This window comes from Prionailurus bengalensis, chromosome F2 (genome assembly GCF_016509475.1).
Source record: "Prionailurus bengalensis isolate Pbe53 chromosome F2, Fcat_Pben_1.1_paternal_pri, whole genome shotgun sequence".
In the NCBI taxonomy this organism is placed as follows: domain Eukaryota; kingdom Metazoa; phylum Chordata; class Mammalia; order Carnivora; family Felidae; genus Prionailurus; species Prionailurus bengalensis.
In genome coordinates, this window is record NC_057353.1 from 80522860 (window position 1) to 80540463 (window position 17604).

General features: G+C 54.7%; 1 protein-coding gene across 25 annotated transcripts in view; it reads right to left on the reverse strand.

Annotated features, from left to right (window-relative positions):
- PTK2 (protein tyrosine kinase 2) overlaps positions 1–17604 on the reverse strand; it is a 256865-nt gene that overhangs the window by 48187 nt on the left and 191074 nt on the right. For all 25 annotated transcript variants that reach the window (XM_043601871.1, XM_043601859.1, XM_043601851.1 and 22 more), the window contains 6 exons: positions 14662–14746; positions 13382–13482; positions 10983–11098; positions 9999–10099; positions 6670–6759; positions 3885–4089 (listed from right to left, as the gene is read on the reverse strand). In XM_043601871.1, coding sequence (XP_043457806.1) covers positions 3885–4089; positions 6670–6759; positions 9999–10099; positions 10983–11098; positions 13382–13482; positions 14662–14746 — 698 coding nt within the window. The remainder of the gene's footprint in view (positions 1–3884; positions 4090–6669; positions 6760–9998; positions 10100–10982; positions 11099–13381; positions 13483–14661; positions 14747–17604) is intronic.

A 17604-nucleotide genomic window follows, 5' to 3' on the forward strand; every position in this document is an offset into this window, starting at 1 on the left:
GGCAGAGCCAATTCACGGTTAGCGGTCACCCTTGGAGGGTGAACTGTCGTTGGAAAGGGCTGTTTTCTGATTCTGCATGTTGGCTGCGTGGGTGTGCCTGACTTGTGACAAACCAAAGAGCTGTTTACTTCCTGGCGTGTTTATACATTCACATCTTTGCATGGCAATAAAAAGTTTAAAAGATACAAAAATCACGGTGTAAAAGTTTACACTGGAATTTTATTAGTGTGTTGCCCTCATCTGCCAAGAAAGGACTTAAGAAAGTCCACATGAACCTAACATGCCTCCCCGGACTCAGCTGCCAACAGGCGACCTTGCTGTGTGGCGGCACAAGGCCCTGGGCCAGGCCGGGTGCCGGGGGAAGCGTGAGCTCCGGGAGGGCAGATACTGAGGCTGGGACTGCAGTTTCCTTGGCATGTGGGCTACTGAAGAACTAACTGAGCTACCCAGGGATTAAGTGGTGCTTTCATTCAAAAACTGCTCTGTGTACCCTTACAGCCTGTCAGTCAGGACATGCGTGGCTCGGTGCACACTGGGGTCACGTTCAGTGCAGGTCCCCGTCCCTGTGCTTCTCTGGGGGTTCACATCCGTGAATAAGAACGCAGGACGTACGGAGGACAGACATGGGAGTCCTGGGGATCCACCCGTGGAAGTGTGGCCCGGGACTGTCTGACTCGGCGGGGCGAGGATCATCCCGAGAGCCTTTTCTCAACGCACAGTGAACAACAAACACATGGCCCCAAAATGCATGCAGTCCACGGTAATTGGAGTTCATTCGAGATCTTTTCTTTTAAGGTCACGGAGAATGGGATTTGGGAAACACTTTTAACTGACCTGGAGTAAAGACTCCCTGAGATTTACTCCTTTGTCAAAATCTTTGATACGATAAAAACTGCGTAAAACTCAATAACAGAATCTATTTAATCATTGTGACGTACTGTGACCTGTAAGTGTCCGAGAGCTATTATATATAAAGTTACGTTTTTTGGCCTCTTTGGGAGCCATATTACACACGTTCAAGATGCAAAGTTAAACTCCACTTCTGACTAAACAGAAACAAACAGAATTAACGCTCAACGACCTGCGTTCACTGTGCGCAAGAGATCCAGAAGTCATAGTCTAGGTACAGTATGTATTTTATGTGTGTGTGTATGAAATCATTATATTTAGTTCTACAAATTCACCTTGCAGAGTTTTGGGAACAAGTTTTCCTAATGCAGCAGTCCTTCAGTGAACGCTGATGTGAGCTTTCATGCGCAAGGCCACGACTGGAGCGTTGTGTGGGCCCTACTGTGCGCAGGCCCCTGGCCTGCGGGTGCGGGCAGCACCGAGGCGAGTATGACGATCCCTGCCCTCAAGGAGCCTCAGTCTAGTAGGGCTGGGACATACTAGACTGTGAGCTCCTCGAGGGCAGGAAAGGTGTAGTCCTCCTGCCCCAGAGACCGGGCCCCAGGCTCAGCCCTCGTGGCGCCCACGGTGTTTGTGGAACGGGCTGAACGCGGGCGCAGCCGTCTGTGGCAGCACAGGGGGAGCACGACAAGAACAAAGTGCTCCGGAGACTCCGCGGGGGAGGCTCGTCGGCTGTGGAGCCGCTGTGCGAAAGACGGCGAGAAAGATGGGCAGGATTCCACCAGGTGGAGAAGAGGGCATCCCAGGCCGAGGGGGTCAGTGAGGCCACCGTGTGAGACAGGGGCAGGATGGAAGGAATCCTCAGTCTATTCTGGAAGCCTCCACCTCACATGGGACCGGGGGTGGGCGGTGGGGGTAACAGGAACCCACTGAGGGCTGTTCCAGTGAGGGAGCTGCTTATCTGCAGTGATGATTCATGAGATCCACTAAGGAGCCAGACAGACGGAGGGCGGTCCGGGGGAGGGGAGGGGCCTGAAGACACTGTGTCGAGTCTCCCCAGCTGCGCGGTTGGGGGACGGTGAGGGATCAGCGCTCACTCCAAGATGGAGACGAGGAAAGGTACCTTTGTAACCTACAGAAGGCGAGGGCCAGGGGCTGCCCGGGAGGCAAGGTGACTGGCTGGCTGTAGGATGAACGGAAGCCCAGCAGCCATCTAAAAGGCGGCTTTGGGACTCGAGAGAAAAGGCAGGACGGAAGCTGCAGACACAGAGGTGAGAGTTTAGACGGCCCAGGAAGCGCACTGAGAAAGGAGGGCAGCCCAGGACGGACGTGTGCCCGGAACGCATAGCGTCGTGGAAAAGCAGCAGGGTGGCGAGACAGAGGAGGAGTCTGGGAGGCAGGGGGAGGGACCGGTGCCACAGAGGGGAGGAATTCCGAGGAAAGATCCAGGAGAAACAAAAAAAAGTGTGAGCGAAACACGAAACAAAGCACATTCAAAATCCAGCTCTAGCAGCGGGAGCACGAGTCATTAGCTGTAGGACAGTCAAGAAACTGGAGACTTTTAGCCTGAAGAGAGGCATCTGGAGACACCTGAAGGACTGTCACGTGGAAGGCAGAGCCGAGCTGTTCTGTGGGGCCCGACAGGATGGGCCCAGGCCCGCAGGGGAGCGTCACGGGGCCCCGGGAGGAGCCCCTCGCAGAGCGTGCTTCTCGCCGTACGGGACCTGCTGGCCCGTCTGGTCCCCTGGGCTGTGAACCCTGGGGACGGCTTGTGCTGTGTTCACTGTTGAATCCCCAGAACCTCACTGACAACGAAGGAGGCGCTTAGCCGAGAATTCCTGACTGGATGAATGTCTTAAATCTCCGCCAGCAGCCTTACTAATTCCTCCCTGAAGCACGCTCCTCCCACGGAGACTTGTCTGGCGAGCGGACTTGCCTGAAGATGGGGTGGGGCTCCAGGCACTGGGGGGTAAGGAGGGGCCGGAGGCACTACCAGGACCTCTTGGATCCTGACACTCGGTCATTTTTATGAAAAAAACCTAAAATACACCAAAATTTTAAAGTTCGCACACAAAATAGAGGAAGCGTGAAACCGGTGAAACGGCACACGTGCAACCACGGCGTTGGTTACACAACGAGGCTCCCCGTGGGTATGTATCACGTGAAGATACCTTACTGCTTACAGTGCTAAGTCTCAGTCTAGACTTCAATTCGGCAGCCGTTCACTGAGCACGTATCAGACCCCTGTGCCGGGGCCGCAGAAACGAGCACGACGCGGTGATGCCCGTCGAGAGCGCGGAGCCTGGCCGGGGACCAGACACGAAGATGCGGAATCCTCAGGCCAGGTGGCAGGGTCCGCCGTGGGCAGACACCCTGAGGGGCCCCGCGGGCCGCCAAGTCCCCGTGTGCTCCCTCCGGGGGCCCGGGAGCTACCGAAAGTCTGGGTCTGACCGCGCGTGGCACCAAGCACGAGCCGCCAGACGGCTGCGCAACAGGCAGGGGGGTGTTTTAACCGTAACAGAAGAAGTACCGAAAAGGTTCCGGAGGGCGGCCATCTCTCTGGGGGCAGGGCTGATTAGGAAAGCCCCCCGAAGGGGTGACATCTGAGCAGGATTCTGGGCACCAAACAGGTGGTCGTGTGTCGGGAGAGGAGGAGCACGCAGATGGCGGGCTGTGCCGGGAGAAGCGCAAGCGGTTAGGAGCGTGCCGGCGATGGGAGGAGGGCTGGGGACGGGACTGACAGGCAGCCGGGGACGACATTCCTGTGGGTCTTGTCGGCCGTGCTAAGTCCGTCAGAAGTTGGGGAGGAGAGATTCGGTCATAATTGGAAGCTTATTAAGATCTTAAGGCCTAATCTCCTGAGGAGTCTAGCAAAGTATAAATAAAAGCAAACCCCTTAAGAAAGTCATTATGTTCGCCCGCGAGTAAGCTAGCCTTAGACGTGCGGACAGAAGGACCTCGCGGCGCGAGGACTGCGAGGGGGGTGAAGCCGCGTGAGCCTGCCCCAGCCCCGGCCCTCGCTCCCCCACTCCTACCTGAGCTGAGCTTTGAGCTCAGTGAACCGGGGCCGCCTGCTGGGGTCATAGGCCCAGCATTTCGTCATAAGGCTGTAGAGGGTGGGAGGGCAATTTGGAGGCATTGGTAATCTCTCCCCGTTCTCGATTCGACCGATCACATCATTGTTCTTCACTCCTTGAAACGGCTTCACACCATGCATCAGTATCTCCCACATACACACACCTGTGAAGCGGGATGAAAACAGACCGTGAACTTCGCAGGAAGCGGGGAGGCCCGGGAGTCGGGGGGCAGGGGAGGGAGGCTTCACCGCTGGCGCCAGAGGACCAGCTGTGGGACTCCGGCCCGAGCGGCCAGATAAGGCAGCGCTCCGTGAGCTCTGCGGCGAACGAGCACAGCACCATTAACTTCGTCTGACGTGAACAGCCAAAGAGTAAACGATGAGCCGAACAGCCCACGGCTTTTCGAAGAGGTTTACTCCTCTAAACATCCCGTGTTAGAAAACGGCCCACCGGGGACGGTGATCCCTCACGGTTTCACGAACCAGTTCAAGACAAGCTGAACGAATCCTGCCTTCCCCCCGCTGCGGTCCGACCTGCCGGTGACCGCGGCAGCCGGCCCGAGGCCTAACGAAGAAAATGCTGAAGTCGAAGCCTCGCGTCTTAGGACACCCGGACTCCTTTCGCGAGGCTGGCCGTGGGCGGCTAGGGTGCTCATCGGCATCGTCACCGGCTTACGCGTGCTCTGGACTCCCTGGGCCGGGGCGGCCCTGCCCACAGCCTCCTCACTCACCCTGCATCCTCGCGGACCACACGCGTTCTCGGGCTCCTCTGAACAACGCTTGAGCGCCCGCGTTTAAAGAAAGACGAACGGAGCTTAAGGTGGAGAATGACAACCACACGAAGCTCCGGTCGGGGAACCGAGAGGGCAGACTGGCCGCGACAGCGGGGGACTGCACACACCCCTCCCCCCCAAACGCACCACACACACGCACCTTTCTGGTGTTAACTTCGCCACACTTAGGGCCCCTTCGGCTCTCTCCCCACGGACTCCCCCTGGGAAAGCCTCACGGGTCTCCGTCCTACCCGTGCGCGTGTAATGTGCTTGAAGGGAGGAGACGCGCTTGGGGTGTCTGCAGTACCTAACGTGGGGTGTGCCTCCGGGGAAGCAGGGCACGGCATCGTACCCGTGTGAATTACGTCTCGACGGGATCCAAATTCCAGGCATTTCAAAGTGAAGCGTGCGTGACCAAAAAACCACCTTAACTCTGCGTTTTTCACCAGAAATCATGACAACGTTATTGGTAACGACAGCGCAGGTCATCATTTCTTGAGACCTTAAAATGTTTCTGGTGCTTTGAAATTTACATGTTGTTCTGAATCGTTACACCTCACATTTCTTTAAATGCCGCATTCTATCAAATAAATCTAAGATGTCACTGGCTAAAATGTACACCACCATTTTGTGTGACCGAAAAAGGGGGGGATGTGACACAATCCTCTAAGAAAACCTCTAAGAATTCTTTCCGTGCTACCAAAGAGTGCTTTCAAACCCACGCAGACGAGGAGGCAACGGCAGCTGCCGTACGAGTTGCAGGCAGGGCACCACGTGCCACACCACCCCAGTGACACCGACTGTGACACGCTGCTGACTTATGACACACCCCAGTTGCAGAGAAGTTCAAATGGGAAAACACAGGCACCGTGGACTCTGTGCAAACCGCAACTCCCTTCACAGCAACCTTCTTGCTGTCTGGGTCACACAGCCGATGAGCGGGGCTCTGGGACACAGAGCCGTGTCCGTCAGACCCCAGGGCCCTTTCTAAATTGTGCCATCTTACTCTGCTAAAAAGCTCCTTCCTTCACCTGTTATTACTTAGGGCGCTGGATGAAACCAACAATCAGTACACAGAAGAAAAAATAGGAACACAGACTCGATGTACGTAAAGTTATTTCTAAATACAGGGAAAAAAAGGTACATAACGTTACGAAGACATCTCCTCTGAAATAGTTTAAAATCTAGCAGAGAAAACACACACACAGACTGCTCACAAGATGAACGCTGAGCGGCGTGGCCAAGAGAGAAAGCGCAGGGAGCACGGCAACGGGCAGGTTCCGTCTGTAGGACGCACCCGCCACAGGAGGCTTCGCAGAAGAGGGGACGCTTGAGGTGGCCCCGACAGTGGGACAGAATCTCACCCAGAGGAGACGGGCTTAGGACGTGCTCCAGGCAGACGGAGTTACGCCAGAAGAGCGGGGTGGGGAGGGAGTGTCGTGCGTATCAAAAGGGGAGACTGGTCTCAAATGTGACGGAGCAAGGGCCACCGTCGCGCCACTCAGGAGGGTCCCCGACGGCCCACAGAGCAGGAGGACGGCGCCCGACCCGGAGCAGGTGGCAAGGCACGGGGTAGGCGTCGGGGCAGAAGCCACAGAGGACCCAGGAGCAAACCGTGAGGCCGTGAGACCAGTCAGGAGGAGGTCCGGCCCCGGGACGGGACGGGACCCCAGACCCGCGAAGCACGCGGTCACAGAACCAGAGGGACAGGTCAACCACGTACGGTCGGTCACACGGAAGGAACGGACGAGACGGCAGAGAGAGACGGGAGGGGGAGGAGAAGAGAGCGAGAGCGGGGCCTCCCAGAAGTGACACACAACGCTGGCGCTCGGTTGGCGCCGCGTGCCCGGCGAAGGAGCGGTCAGACAAGGGAAGGCACGTCAGCCCACGCCGTGAAGAGAGCTGACGCCACGTGCGTTGTGTAGCATACACGAAGCACAACGTAACAACACAAGACTTCACGATACTCACCGAACATCCACACGTCACTGGCTGAGGTAAAACGTCGAAAGTTGATGGACTCTGGAGCCATCCATTTAATAGGCAACTTTCCTTTGGAAGCTAGAAGATTAATTTTAGAAAGTGAATTTTCCTTGTTATCTGCTCAAGGATCTCACAGCTACAGCTAGCAGAGACTTTTACTTCCAAAATAAAAAGCTTTAAGCATCTGACCCCTTGGACTCTGCTTATTTGGGAGAGCTACTTTCTGTTTCCTGCCTTTCTGTCAGGTCACTGGGAGTAGCTGCTGACGCCGCGGGAGGGAGATAAAACACTGAGGTCCTTCCCTCCGCAGAGAGGCGGGGAACGAGGGAGAGGGGGCCCCGCGCCCGGTCACGCGGAGCTGGGCGGTTTCCCCGACAGCTCCTCGTCCGCAGGCTGCAGCCTCTGCTAAGGACACGTGGTCGGCTCTCGTTCCCAGTAGGGAACCGGTGTTTCTAGGGAAACACGTACGTACACATACGACGTCTCACATCGATTCCAACCTAAGCCCCGAAAACAACTTGTCCCGGTAGGCTCTCTTTTCTTCAGAAAACGAGGTTCAGACACGTTACGTGACTTGCCGGGGGCCGCCCCACCGCCAGGTGCCAGAGCTGGGGTTCAAGGCCAGGCCCTGGCCCAGAGCCAGAGGGGCTCGGGCCGTCCGGCACCGCCCCCACCCGTCCCCACGCCCCAGCGGAGACAGGTTCCAGATGCCCGCTGCTCCTACGAAAGCACCACACGACCGCGAGTTACAGACGTCAGCGACTGGCCGAATGCGCCAACTCGGGTTCCGCAGGGAGGACTGGTGACGCCGCCGTCCCCGGTACGTGAAGAGCAGGACGGACGACGGAATGAGAAAGTGCAGTCCTCAGGACAGCATGAAGCATCGTGCTTCCTTCTGTGCCACAAAGGAAAGCACTCAGCGCCCCACTGAACGTTCCTTCGGCCGTGCGGCTACCACGTGGGCAGCCCTGGGTCCCCCTTCTCGAGGAGTTCTAATCCCAAGAGGTGGAAGCAGAGTCTACTCGCACACGGCGGGGGGCGCAGCACAGACGCCGGGTCAAGGCCACGTGCTCCGGAAGCAGAGATGGCCGAGGAGCGAGCAGTGGGTCGGGACGGCAGCGGCAGGGCGCGGAGCTGCGGGGGGCGGGGCGGGAGCCCTGGGCCGCAGGGTCTGGACCTCCTTCTGCCGGCGCCCAGCGCCCCTCGGCACTCTCAGGAGACGGCTCTGCTTCATGGACTTATTCCCGCTCGAAGCACCTTCACGGCCACGGAGGTCAAGTCCTCTGTGCGGCGCCTTCCAAACCAGCGACTCGGCACCTGTGTTCTGAACGAAGGGCCGCTGACCCCTAGGAGTGCTCTCCTGGAACCCGACGGACTGTGCACGTCGGGACCTGAGCCGGCAGCAAGCACACGCACCTGTCAGCTGCTCACTACAGATGCCACCCACGGGCTGCGGGGCCTCGGCCGCCACCCTGCTCGGGGCTCGGCCTTCGCTGGGAGTCCCGCGCCTGGGCTCGTCAGGGCTCGGGTGGGGTACGAGAGGTACTTTACAACAGCAGAAAACCGACTCGGCCATTTTTAAGTTAAATGACTGACTAAAATGAATAAACAGCTGAAGAATTTTCTTTTCACGTAACCCAGAGCCACTACTGAAACCCTTCCAGGCTGCAGCACACAGTGGGCACACGGAAAGGGAAGCGCCGTGAGCCATGGTGTAAAATGAAGGAAACTCATTTTGTATCTAAAAACCTGGGCTCATTCTGCCACAACATAAACATTTAAGTAGTGGATAAAGAAACTAGCCTTTCTAAAACAGTAGTAATCCTTAGAATATATGCTAGGAGCATAGTACGGATTTATAGTTGAAACCTTAGCTCAAGTACTGGGAACATGAAAATTTATTACTGAAAAGACTTGTTCGGGGCGCCTGGGTGGCGCAGTCGGTTAAGCGTCCGACTTCAGCCAGGTCACGATCTCGCGGTCCGTGAGTTCGAGCCCCGCGTCAGGCTCTGGGCGGATGGCTCGGAGCCTGGAGCCCGTTTCCGATTCTGTGTCTCCCTCTCTCTCTGCCCCTCCCCCGTTCATGCTCTGTCTCTCTCTGTCCCAAAAATAAATAAACGTTGAAAAAAAAAATTAAAAAAAAAAAAGACTTGTTCAATAATGTGAGGAACCAAGTCAGTCTGATTCCAAAATTGACAAAACTAAAGGAAAAGCACACGAGCTACATCTCCGCTCTAAAACACACGCATTGATGCCTACGGCGCGAACAGACTGGAGAGCTCTCCGTCTGACTGCTCTCGGCGAGCCAGCGGGCCCAGCCCCCCTTGCTGTGCGGGTCGGACTGGGTTCACCAGCTGGAGGACATCGGAGGGGATTCCGAGTTTTGGCTACTGGAACTAAAGTCACGACGAACATCTAAACTCAGGTTTTGTGTGAATGTCAGCTTTCGTTTCTCTGAGAGAAGCACCCAGCAGTGTAACTGCTGGATTGTATGGCAGGTGCGTATTTAACTTCTTAAGACTCTGCAAAACTCTTCCAGGGTTTTAAACGGACCATTTTACATTCTCACAAGCAAGCCGTGAGCAATTTAGTTTCTCTGCATCTTTGCCAGCATTTGGTGTTATCACTATTTTTAAACTGTAGCCACTCCGACAGGTGTGAAAAGATATCTCCTCACAGTCTGAACCCGCATCTCCCCAGGGCTAAGGATCCCCAAGGCCTCTGCACAGGCTTCGTTGCCCTCCTCGTATCCTCTCCAGGGCGGCTTCCCTTCCCACCTGCTGTCGGTGTCGTAGTCTGTATGGTTTTCCCTGCTGAATTTTCAGGGCTCACCCCACACTGCGGACAACTGGTCCTTTGCTGAATGGCCCGTGGTTGTAGGAGGGCACTGTGGTTGGCCAGTACCCTCTCCCAGTCTGCACCTTGCCTTTTCACCCTCTTCGCAGGGTCTTTTGCAGAACAGAAAGTTCTCATTTGGATGAGGTCCCTTCTGTCAGGTGTTTCCCTTTATGGACCCTGTTTTTGGTGCCAAAGCCCTCGACCCCAAAGATTTACTCCTACGGTTTTCAAAAAAGCTCTCCAGCTTTATGTTTTGGAATGAAGTCCCTGACCCACTGTGAGTTAATGGGCAGTAAGGCAAGGCTGATGTAAGGTGTCGTCCGTGAAGTCCGGCTGCTGGAGGAGGCGTGGAGAAGGCCGTGAACTGGTGTCACACCCCTGTCACACTTCAGCCGAGCGGACGAGGGCACACCTTCTGAAGACGTAAGAATCGTTAAGGATTCTGAGCCCACCGCCTCTTGCTTGCTTGGACTCCTTACCTTTGTAGTAAGTACTGTCTTCCATATACCGGGATAATCCAAAGTCTCCTAATTTTACGCAATCGTTTGAGGACACCAGAACATTCCGAGCAGCAATGTCCCTGAAGAGGAAGAATTCCGGGTAATGGATTTTAATATAAGGAAAACAAACCTACAAACTCCTCTATATTATATAAAGACATACCGACAGGTACTCTGAAAGACAGTTTATAGACAATGCAAACAGATTTGTTACACGCTGAAAAATAGACAATTTTACAATTTTACTTCAAAGACGATCCTTTAGGCAGTTGTCTACTCATTAACATAATGACTAGTATTTTGAACGGCTGCGGAGTACATTCTCCCGTAATGAAACCGCTTACCACTTTTTGAACCACCACCCTCCTGACCGCACTGACAGACAGTGATGCACGCATGGGGTCTCAACCCTGCTGCTACTAAGAGACCTCGTTCCATAAAATAAAAGTTGTCATCTAAACGCCTGTGAACGATTTTGCTGATGCCATCTGTTTCAGTGCTGGGTAACAAAGTCCCAGGAAACAAACTGAGGGCTTTCTCTTGCATTCAAAGAAGGGACCCAGGTGAGAAGCAGAAATTCCACCGAATGCCAGCAGATGTCACTCGTGACCCTTCGGGGGGTCCCAGGAAGCCCCAGGACAGTGACTGCTTTAGGTCCGCATGCTTACTACTGCTCTAGGGCATGTACAAGCTCTCAACAGTATTTGCTTCCCGAAGGCAAGCAAAGGTTTCAGGCTTCACGTGAGGAAAGCCCTCCGGATGTGACTACGGCTCCTCCCTCGGCCAGGACAAGGGCAGCGCGACATTGCGATACTGCCCGCCTACGGGAGGCCGGTGGCACGCGGGATCGCAGGGCACACCGAGTACCTCTTCCTCCTCCCCCCCTGCGTTGGTCTCTCCGCTCCCACCTCCCACCCCTGCCCCCGCCGCAGGGCAGCTCACCAGCTTTACCCTGGATCTTACCTGTGCACGAATCTTTTGCTCTCCAGATACGCCAGAGCTGTACTAAGCTGATAGGCATACAGGATCAAAGACGCGAGATCCAAACTGTACTTCCTCACTTGCAGAAACGACCTCAGCTTTGGGAACAGTGACCGAGATGAAAAAGAATTAGTGACCGAGAACAGAAATCAAGAGCTGAAGAGCTATGTTCAACAATGGTGCCCAATCGCACACACACTTGTAGAAGAATGGCTTCAATTCTTCTAAAATAAGGTGTAACGAATCAGCCACATGGCTCAGAAATTATGGTTCATCATTCTTTATTTGAAATCCTATTTTAAGATTGGAATCTTTGGGGTGCCTGGGTGGCTCAGTCGGTTAAGCATCTGATTCTTAATTTCAGCTCAGGTCATGATCTCACGGTTTGTGGGATGGAGCCCTATGTCTAGCTCCTTGCTGATGGCATGGAGCCTCTTGGGATTCTCCCTCTCTCTCTCTCTCTTTCCCTCTCTCTCTCTCCACCCCTCCCCTGCTTGCTCACTCTCTCTCAAAAAAAAAAAACTTAAAAAAATACTGAAATCTTCATGATTGTAGACAATTTTTTTTTAATATTTATTTTTGAGAGAGAGAGAGAAAGAGATAGCACAAGCAGGGGAGGGGCAGAGAGAGAGGGGAACAGAGGATCTGAAGCAGGCTCCGTGCTAACAGCAGAGAACCCAATGTGGGGCTTGAACTCACAAACCATGAGATCATGACCTGAGCCAGAGTTGGACACTTAACCAACTGAGCCACACAGGCACTCTCTCTTTTTTTTTTAAACGTTTATTTGTTTTTGAGAGAGAGAGAAAGAGGGAGTGTGCATACGAGTAGGGGAGGGGCAGAGACAGAGAGAGAGAGACAGGGTCCAAGGGCAGGCTCTAAACGGACAGCAGAAAGCCCGACGCAGGGCTTGAACTCACAAACCGTGAGATCATGATGTGGGCCAAAGCCGGATGCTTAACCGACTGAGCCACCCAGACACCCCACAAATTTCTGGAAAAAAATACAGAAAGATTCTGCAAGGAAATGAATAAAATCGCAGTGTGAAATACTGCTAGATAATAATAGTTGGAGGACACACAGAACTAGATACCGAGCGAGCCCGGCACGTAGCCTGGCCGATGCACCTGCGGCCCCACACCTTGCTGTGTCCCAGGCCAGACCTGAGGAGAAGGTGATGAGGAGGAAGGGGAGCCAGGGGCAGTTCTCCCACCCACCCTCCAGGAAGTTCTGGCTGCAGAGGGTGCTGGGCAGTCATGCCACTGGTCCTTATTACTACTGTCATAATCAATTCAGCTAAAGGCCACCGTGGCAAAGGAAGGCAGATGAATTTAACTCTAACTCTACAAAATCAATACATAAAGGAGAAAGATTTAGTGACAGTTTAAGCCGGAAAAATTACCAAATTCTCCAAAAGCAAAACCAGAAAGATATCATGAACAAAATACATATGTCAGAACTGTTTCCTTTGGAAAGGTAGGGCAGAGGACGAAGAGATCCTGTAGAGGCCTTAGTTATTTCATCCAGCAAACTAGGTTATCAAGTACAGAGGGGAGCCACCAGGCAGGCCCTTCCGGGGGAGGGAGGCTGACGCGGTCACGAAGAGGGGGAAGAATCCAGACTGCTCTCTGACATCTGGGCCCTGGAACCCCTAACTGCCATGAAAAGCAAAACTGCGCGCGGTGTTCTTTACAAGACAAGGAGCGCGTACAGTGCTTCGGAAGGTGGAAGTACCGACTGTTAGCACCAGAAGGTCAAGGGTCGGCATCTGGAAAACGGGGCTGTGTTCATCCCCACGCAGGCAGGCTACGGAGCGGCCTGGAGGTGGGAACAAGTCTGATTCAGCAGCCTGGGGCTGGCCTCTGACACGCTTCCAGGGGATGGTGACACACTAAGTGGAGAGTTTCTGTGTTTGGGAGAAAGTCAAATAAGGAGATCTGTCTATGTGTGTTCCTCCCATTTTCAACAGAAACTGTGACTAACAGCAGTCGGTCAGAGAGACACCGTGAAATGAGTTCTCAGAGGAACAAGGAACTGCGGGTTCACCTAAATGCAGCGCTAAGGCACCACAACTGCACGAAGACTGGCTCTTCAATCGTCAAACCCCTGGGCTGGCACGAGGCAGCAGCACCAGAGAGGAAGGAGAGACCACCCGGTCCCCACTGCTGCCAGTGCTGAGTTAGGGCATCACCTGGGGGTTCACCGATGAAGATGTTCTGTTCCCCGAATCCAAAGGATGAGGGCATCCGTAACGTACTCCCCTTTTCTAAACAAAGGACACCAAACAGCCAGCGCAGGCTGGGCGAGTCCCAATCACGGGACTGCTATTTAATCACAGTGACGGCAGGCCGGCAGACGGGCGGGTCTGAGGGCCAGGTTACCTCTCCAAGCGTGCACAGCTCCATGATTATCCAGACGGGGTTCTCCGTGATGACACCGACCAGCTTCACGATGTGGGGGTGGTCAAACTGGCGCATCGTTACTAGGGAGAGACAGGTGTCCAAGGTCACTCTTCTGGTAGAGCGTTAGGTAAGGGGGCTGCTGTGCCCTGTGTTTTCTCGGCCTAGGTGCTCCGCAGAAACAAGCGAGCTGAGACAGACTTTGTCTCGTACTTAAGACACAGGAACAGGATTAAAGACAGACTTAGACTTTTTTCTGATGAAAGTTAACAGTATGATTTTGAGGAGTTATAATGTATTGACGAAGTCAGTATGATTTACTCTGTGACTTATTAATCTATTGGACTGTCAGGTGGTAAATATTTACTGAAATGGAAGGTAGAGGGCCTTCAATCGATGTACATGTGATGAAGGACACAGGGAGCCATTCACATGACCAATGTCTACTGAGTGCCTTTCACAGCGGGGCACTGTGTCTGAGCAGTGAGCAGAGCAGACACGGCCCGAGTCCCCATGGAGCTTAGAGCCTAGAGAAACGGAATAATAATTTTTAGGCAATGTTTACCTAGTTACAAATACTGAGGAAGGTGAGAGTGTGGTCCTGTGACACAGCCTCCTGAGGGGAAACTATTTTCATCACGTGGTCAGATGAGACGGGACAAGCCATGGGAGGGTAGGAAGGGCATCCCAGCCCGAAGGCAGCTGGGAAGAGCCAGACAGGTGCAGACGGACAGGACAAGCTACCAGCTCTCCATGGGTCTGTACTCTGCAGAGAACACCCACCCACGCGAGACCCTCCCAGCAATTTCATCCCTGGACATGTGAACAGAGAGCTGAGGAGTGGGCACTATAGCAGGAGCAGGGCCCTGGCCATGGTCCCGGCTCTTTGCCCAGTCTGTAAGCTCCCTCAGGGTGGGGACCGCGTCTGTCCTGCTCACCCCCAACTCTAGGGTCTGGTGGCACCTGGGCTGGACTCATTTCTACATCTGCCCAATTCCAGGGCCAGGATGCTGAATGGTGCAGGTACCAAAGGACACAGGGACAGTAAATCTGTCGACCTTTACACCCAAACATCAGGGCTTACTTGGACGATGTGGAGACAGGCGCCTCTACAGATACAGGTAGTAATTTGCAAGGCAAGACAGTAAATGCAGTTGTCACATAGAAGTCAGAATATTCTTTTTCTTACTTCTTAGAGATGGCTTGTATTTTACACAGATAAAACGTCAAATGGAGCTCCACAGAAATTTCTAGAAACTTACAGGCTTCTTGAAGGAATTTCTCTCGCACGCTGTCCGAAGTACAGTTTTTACATGTTTTAATTGCGACCGCCAAAGCCGGATTCTCCTGCGTCAGGGAAATTTCAGAATCACACACATGCAAAAAGAGGTTCTCTACATGAATCAACGGGCACGTTCACGAAGAGCTGTTTGTTCTGCAACTATGTGGACTGTGGACCAGGCAGGATCAGAACTGAAAACCTCAGGAGAAGAACACGTCAAATACTCAGCAAGACCCCAGAAGAAACGGACACGGTGTTAAAATGCTGGAGGTCATTCATTCGTTCGTCGTCCCACGAACACTTTCTGCTGCGTGCCAGGCAGCCTTCCAGGCGCTCAGGACGCACCCTGGGCTAAAGGCAGCAGCGTTCCCTGCTCTACTCAGGCTTCCGTTCCGGCAAAGAGCAGACAACGCACACAAGGAGCGAGCTCATCACAGAGCATGTTCGTGCGGAACAGTGGCGTGGACCAGGAAGGAGCGTGTCAGGATGTGCGAGGCAGAGACAAGGGCGAAAAAATGGAAGGAGGGAGGGAGGGACTGGCGGGCGGGCACAGCCAGGGTCACAGTGCTGCGGCTAGGGCAGTGGTGGGGGCAGGGCCAAGGCGGTGCGCTGGGACAGGCAGCCCGAGCGGGGCCCTCTGGACCAAAAGAAAGGCGCCCCGGGGAGAGCAGTGCCATGGCTGACCTCTGGCTGAGAAGGAGCACCTGCTCCGGGAGCTGATGGGGGCGGGGGGGGGAAGGCGCAGTGGTGGGGTGGCGGCTGGGGCAAGTGTGGGCAGTGCAGGTGACGCAGGGTGAGGTGCGATGCTGGTAAGGAGACTTCAGGTGTTTGGTGAGAGAAAGGGAAGCAGCAGTTCGAGCAGGACCAGGACGTGAGGGGCGTGAGGTGGGGGGGAGACAGCGTGGCACCCAGGGCAGCGGCAGGAGGATCCGGCGGAGCTCAGGGCCGGATCCGCAGGAGATCCTCGCGGGCTGGGGCACGAGCACAGCACCCGGCCGCCCAGCAGTGTGGGAGGTCAAGGAGAGGGGGAGACACAAGGCAGACTCAGAGGGGACCACCAAGGTGGAGAGAAACCAAGAAGGCGTGTCGATCTGCCTGCCAAAGCAGCTGATATTTTCTCGAACGAATTCAAAAGACAGAGCTTGAACAAGACAAATGAGGCCATTCCAAGCCTCAATGGAATACCATGGATGGTTTTCATTTACTTCATTATACTTTATTTTTAGAGAGAGAAAGCATGAGAGAGAGAGAGAGAGAGAGAGAGAGAGAGAGAGAGAGAAGGAGGGAGGGAGAGGGAGAGAGAATCCCAAGCGGGCTCCAGGCTCAGTGCAAAGCCTGACTCAGGGCTCGATCCTGCTGGACTGTGAGATGGTGACCTGGGCTGAAATCGAGAGTCAGACGCTCAACCGACCGAGCCGCCCAGGTGCCCCCGTGGATGGTTTTAATTAGCAACTGAAGGGCTTATCCTACCCTGGGCTTCACACTGTCCTTGGTAGAACCACGTACTGTTCATGCTGGATATTTTCTAAGGTACCTCACATTCTGTCAAGGAGGCAGAAAAGGTGAGGACAGGAGGGGAGAAAGCAGCAGGGACAGCCCGGTGAACGGACCAAGGTTTAAGAAGCACTGCCTCAGGCCTCTGCCACGGCTGCCGTGCCCCGACTCCTACCCTGCCTCGGGGTCCCGTCCTCGCCAGAGGATCTGGAGAGGGGACGAGGTCACACAGGCCGAGAGACGGCAGCTCCGGAGTGAAGAGAGGAGGCCTCGGGGGGGCTGCTGTCTTGGACCCCTCCTTTCCCCCCCGGGGGTGGCCGGACGCAGGCGCCCTCGCACAGGGGCGAGAAGCACTTAGCCATGAGATCCCAGACGGGGGCCGCATAGTCTGGCAGTCTTTAGTTTTCTCGACAGGCTTTGGGCATTTCTGTTCCTTTTGTACATCATCTCACTGAGCCTACAGGCGGTCTGTGAGGCAGCCTGACAAGGCGCACAAGGGTCCGGGCCACCCATTCTACAGACGACCGGGTCGGCAGAGGCTGACAGGTTTCGCGGTTTGCCCGCGATCACCCTGCTGGAAATGGCCTGCCCCTTCTGCAACAGGGCTTTATCTCAGGAGTGACCGGGGCAGCGTGTGCGTGTGACAGGCAACAGGGAGTGGCAGTGGCTGTGTCACAGACTTAGCTCTGAAATGGTGGCCATGCTAGATTCTGGGTGCTGACGACACCTCAATCTGCCAAGCTACGGGAGCGTGGCTCGCTGTCCCCAAAGACGCCAGCCTCAGGCAGGAAAGACTGGCACAGGGGGAGAGTGGAAGGCAGGACACCGCTTCCTGTCTTGTCAGTGTCGGGAAATCCCAGGGCGCAATCCACGCCAGCCCGATGAGAAGCAGCCTCACTGAGCCCCAGGTCCCACCTCCATGCGACCTCCTAATTCCTCTCTGGAGCCCTCACTTTGCCTTTCAGCTCAGACCCACATATCCAACCCACCTGTGCCCTGTCTTGACGAGGATGCTGTGAAGTTATTTTAAACTTGAACTGAGCAAAACAAACCTCCTGATATCCCACTGTGGTGGTTACCTGCATGTGTCCACTGGCCTGGGCCACAGGGTGCCCAGAGATTATTTGGTCGGACATTATTCAGAGTGTTTCTGAATGGATTTAACATGTAAATTGACAGACTGAGTGAAGCAGGTTGCGCTCCCTAATGTGGTGGGCCTCGTCTGATCAGCTGAAGGCCTGAACAGAACACAAAGCCGGTCTCCTGAACAAGAGGAAATTCCTCCTGCTGAATCGCTCTGCGCTGGGACATCATTCTTCCTTGACCCTCTGGAATACAACCACACTGGCTATGTTGGGTCTCGGGCCTTCAGATGCAGCCTGGCAGTAAGAAGCCATCAGCTCTCCTGGGTCTCCAGCAGGCCACCTGA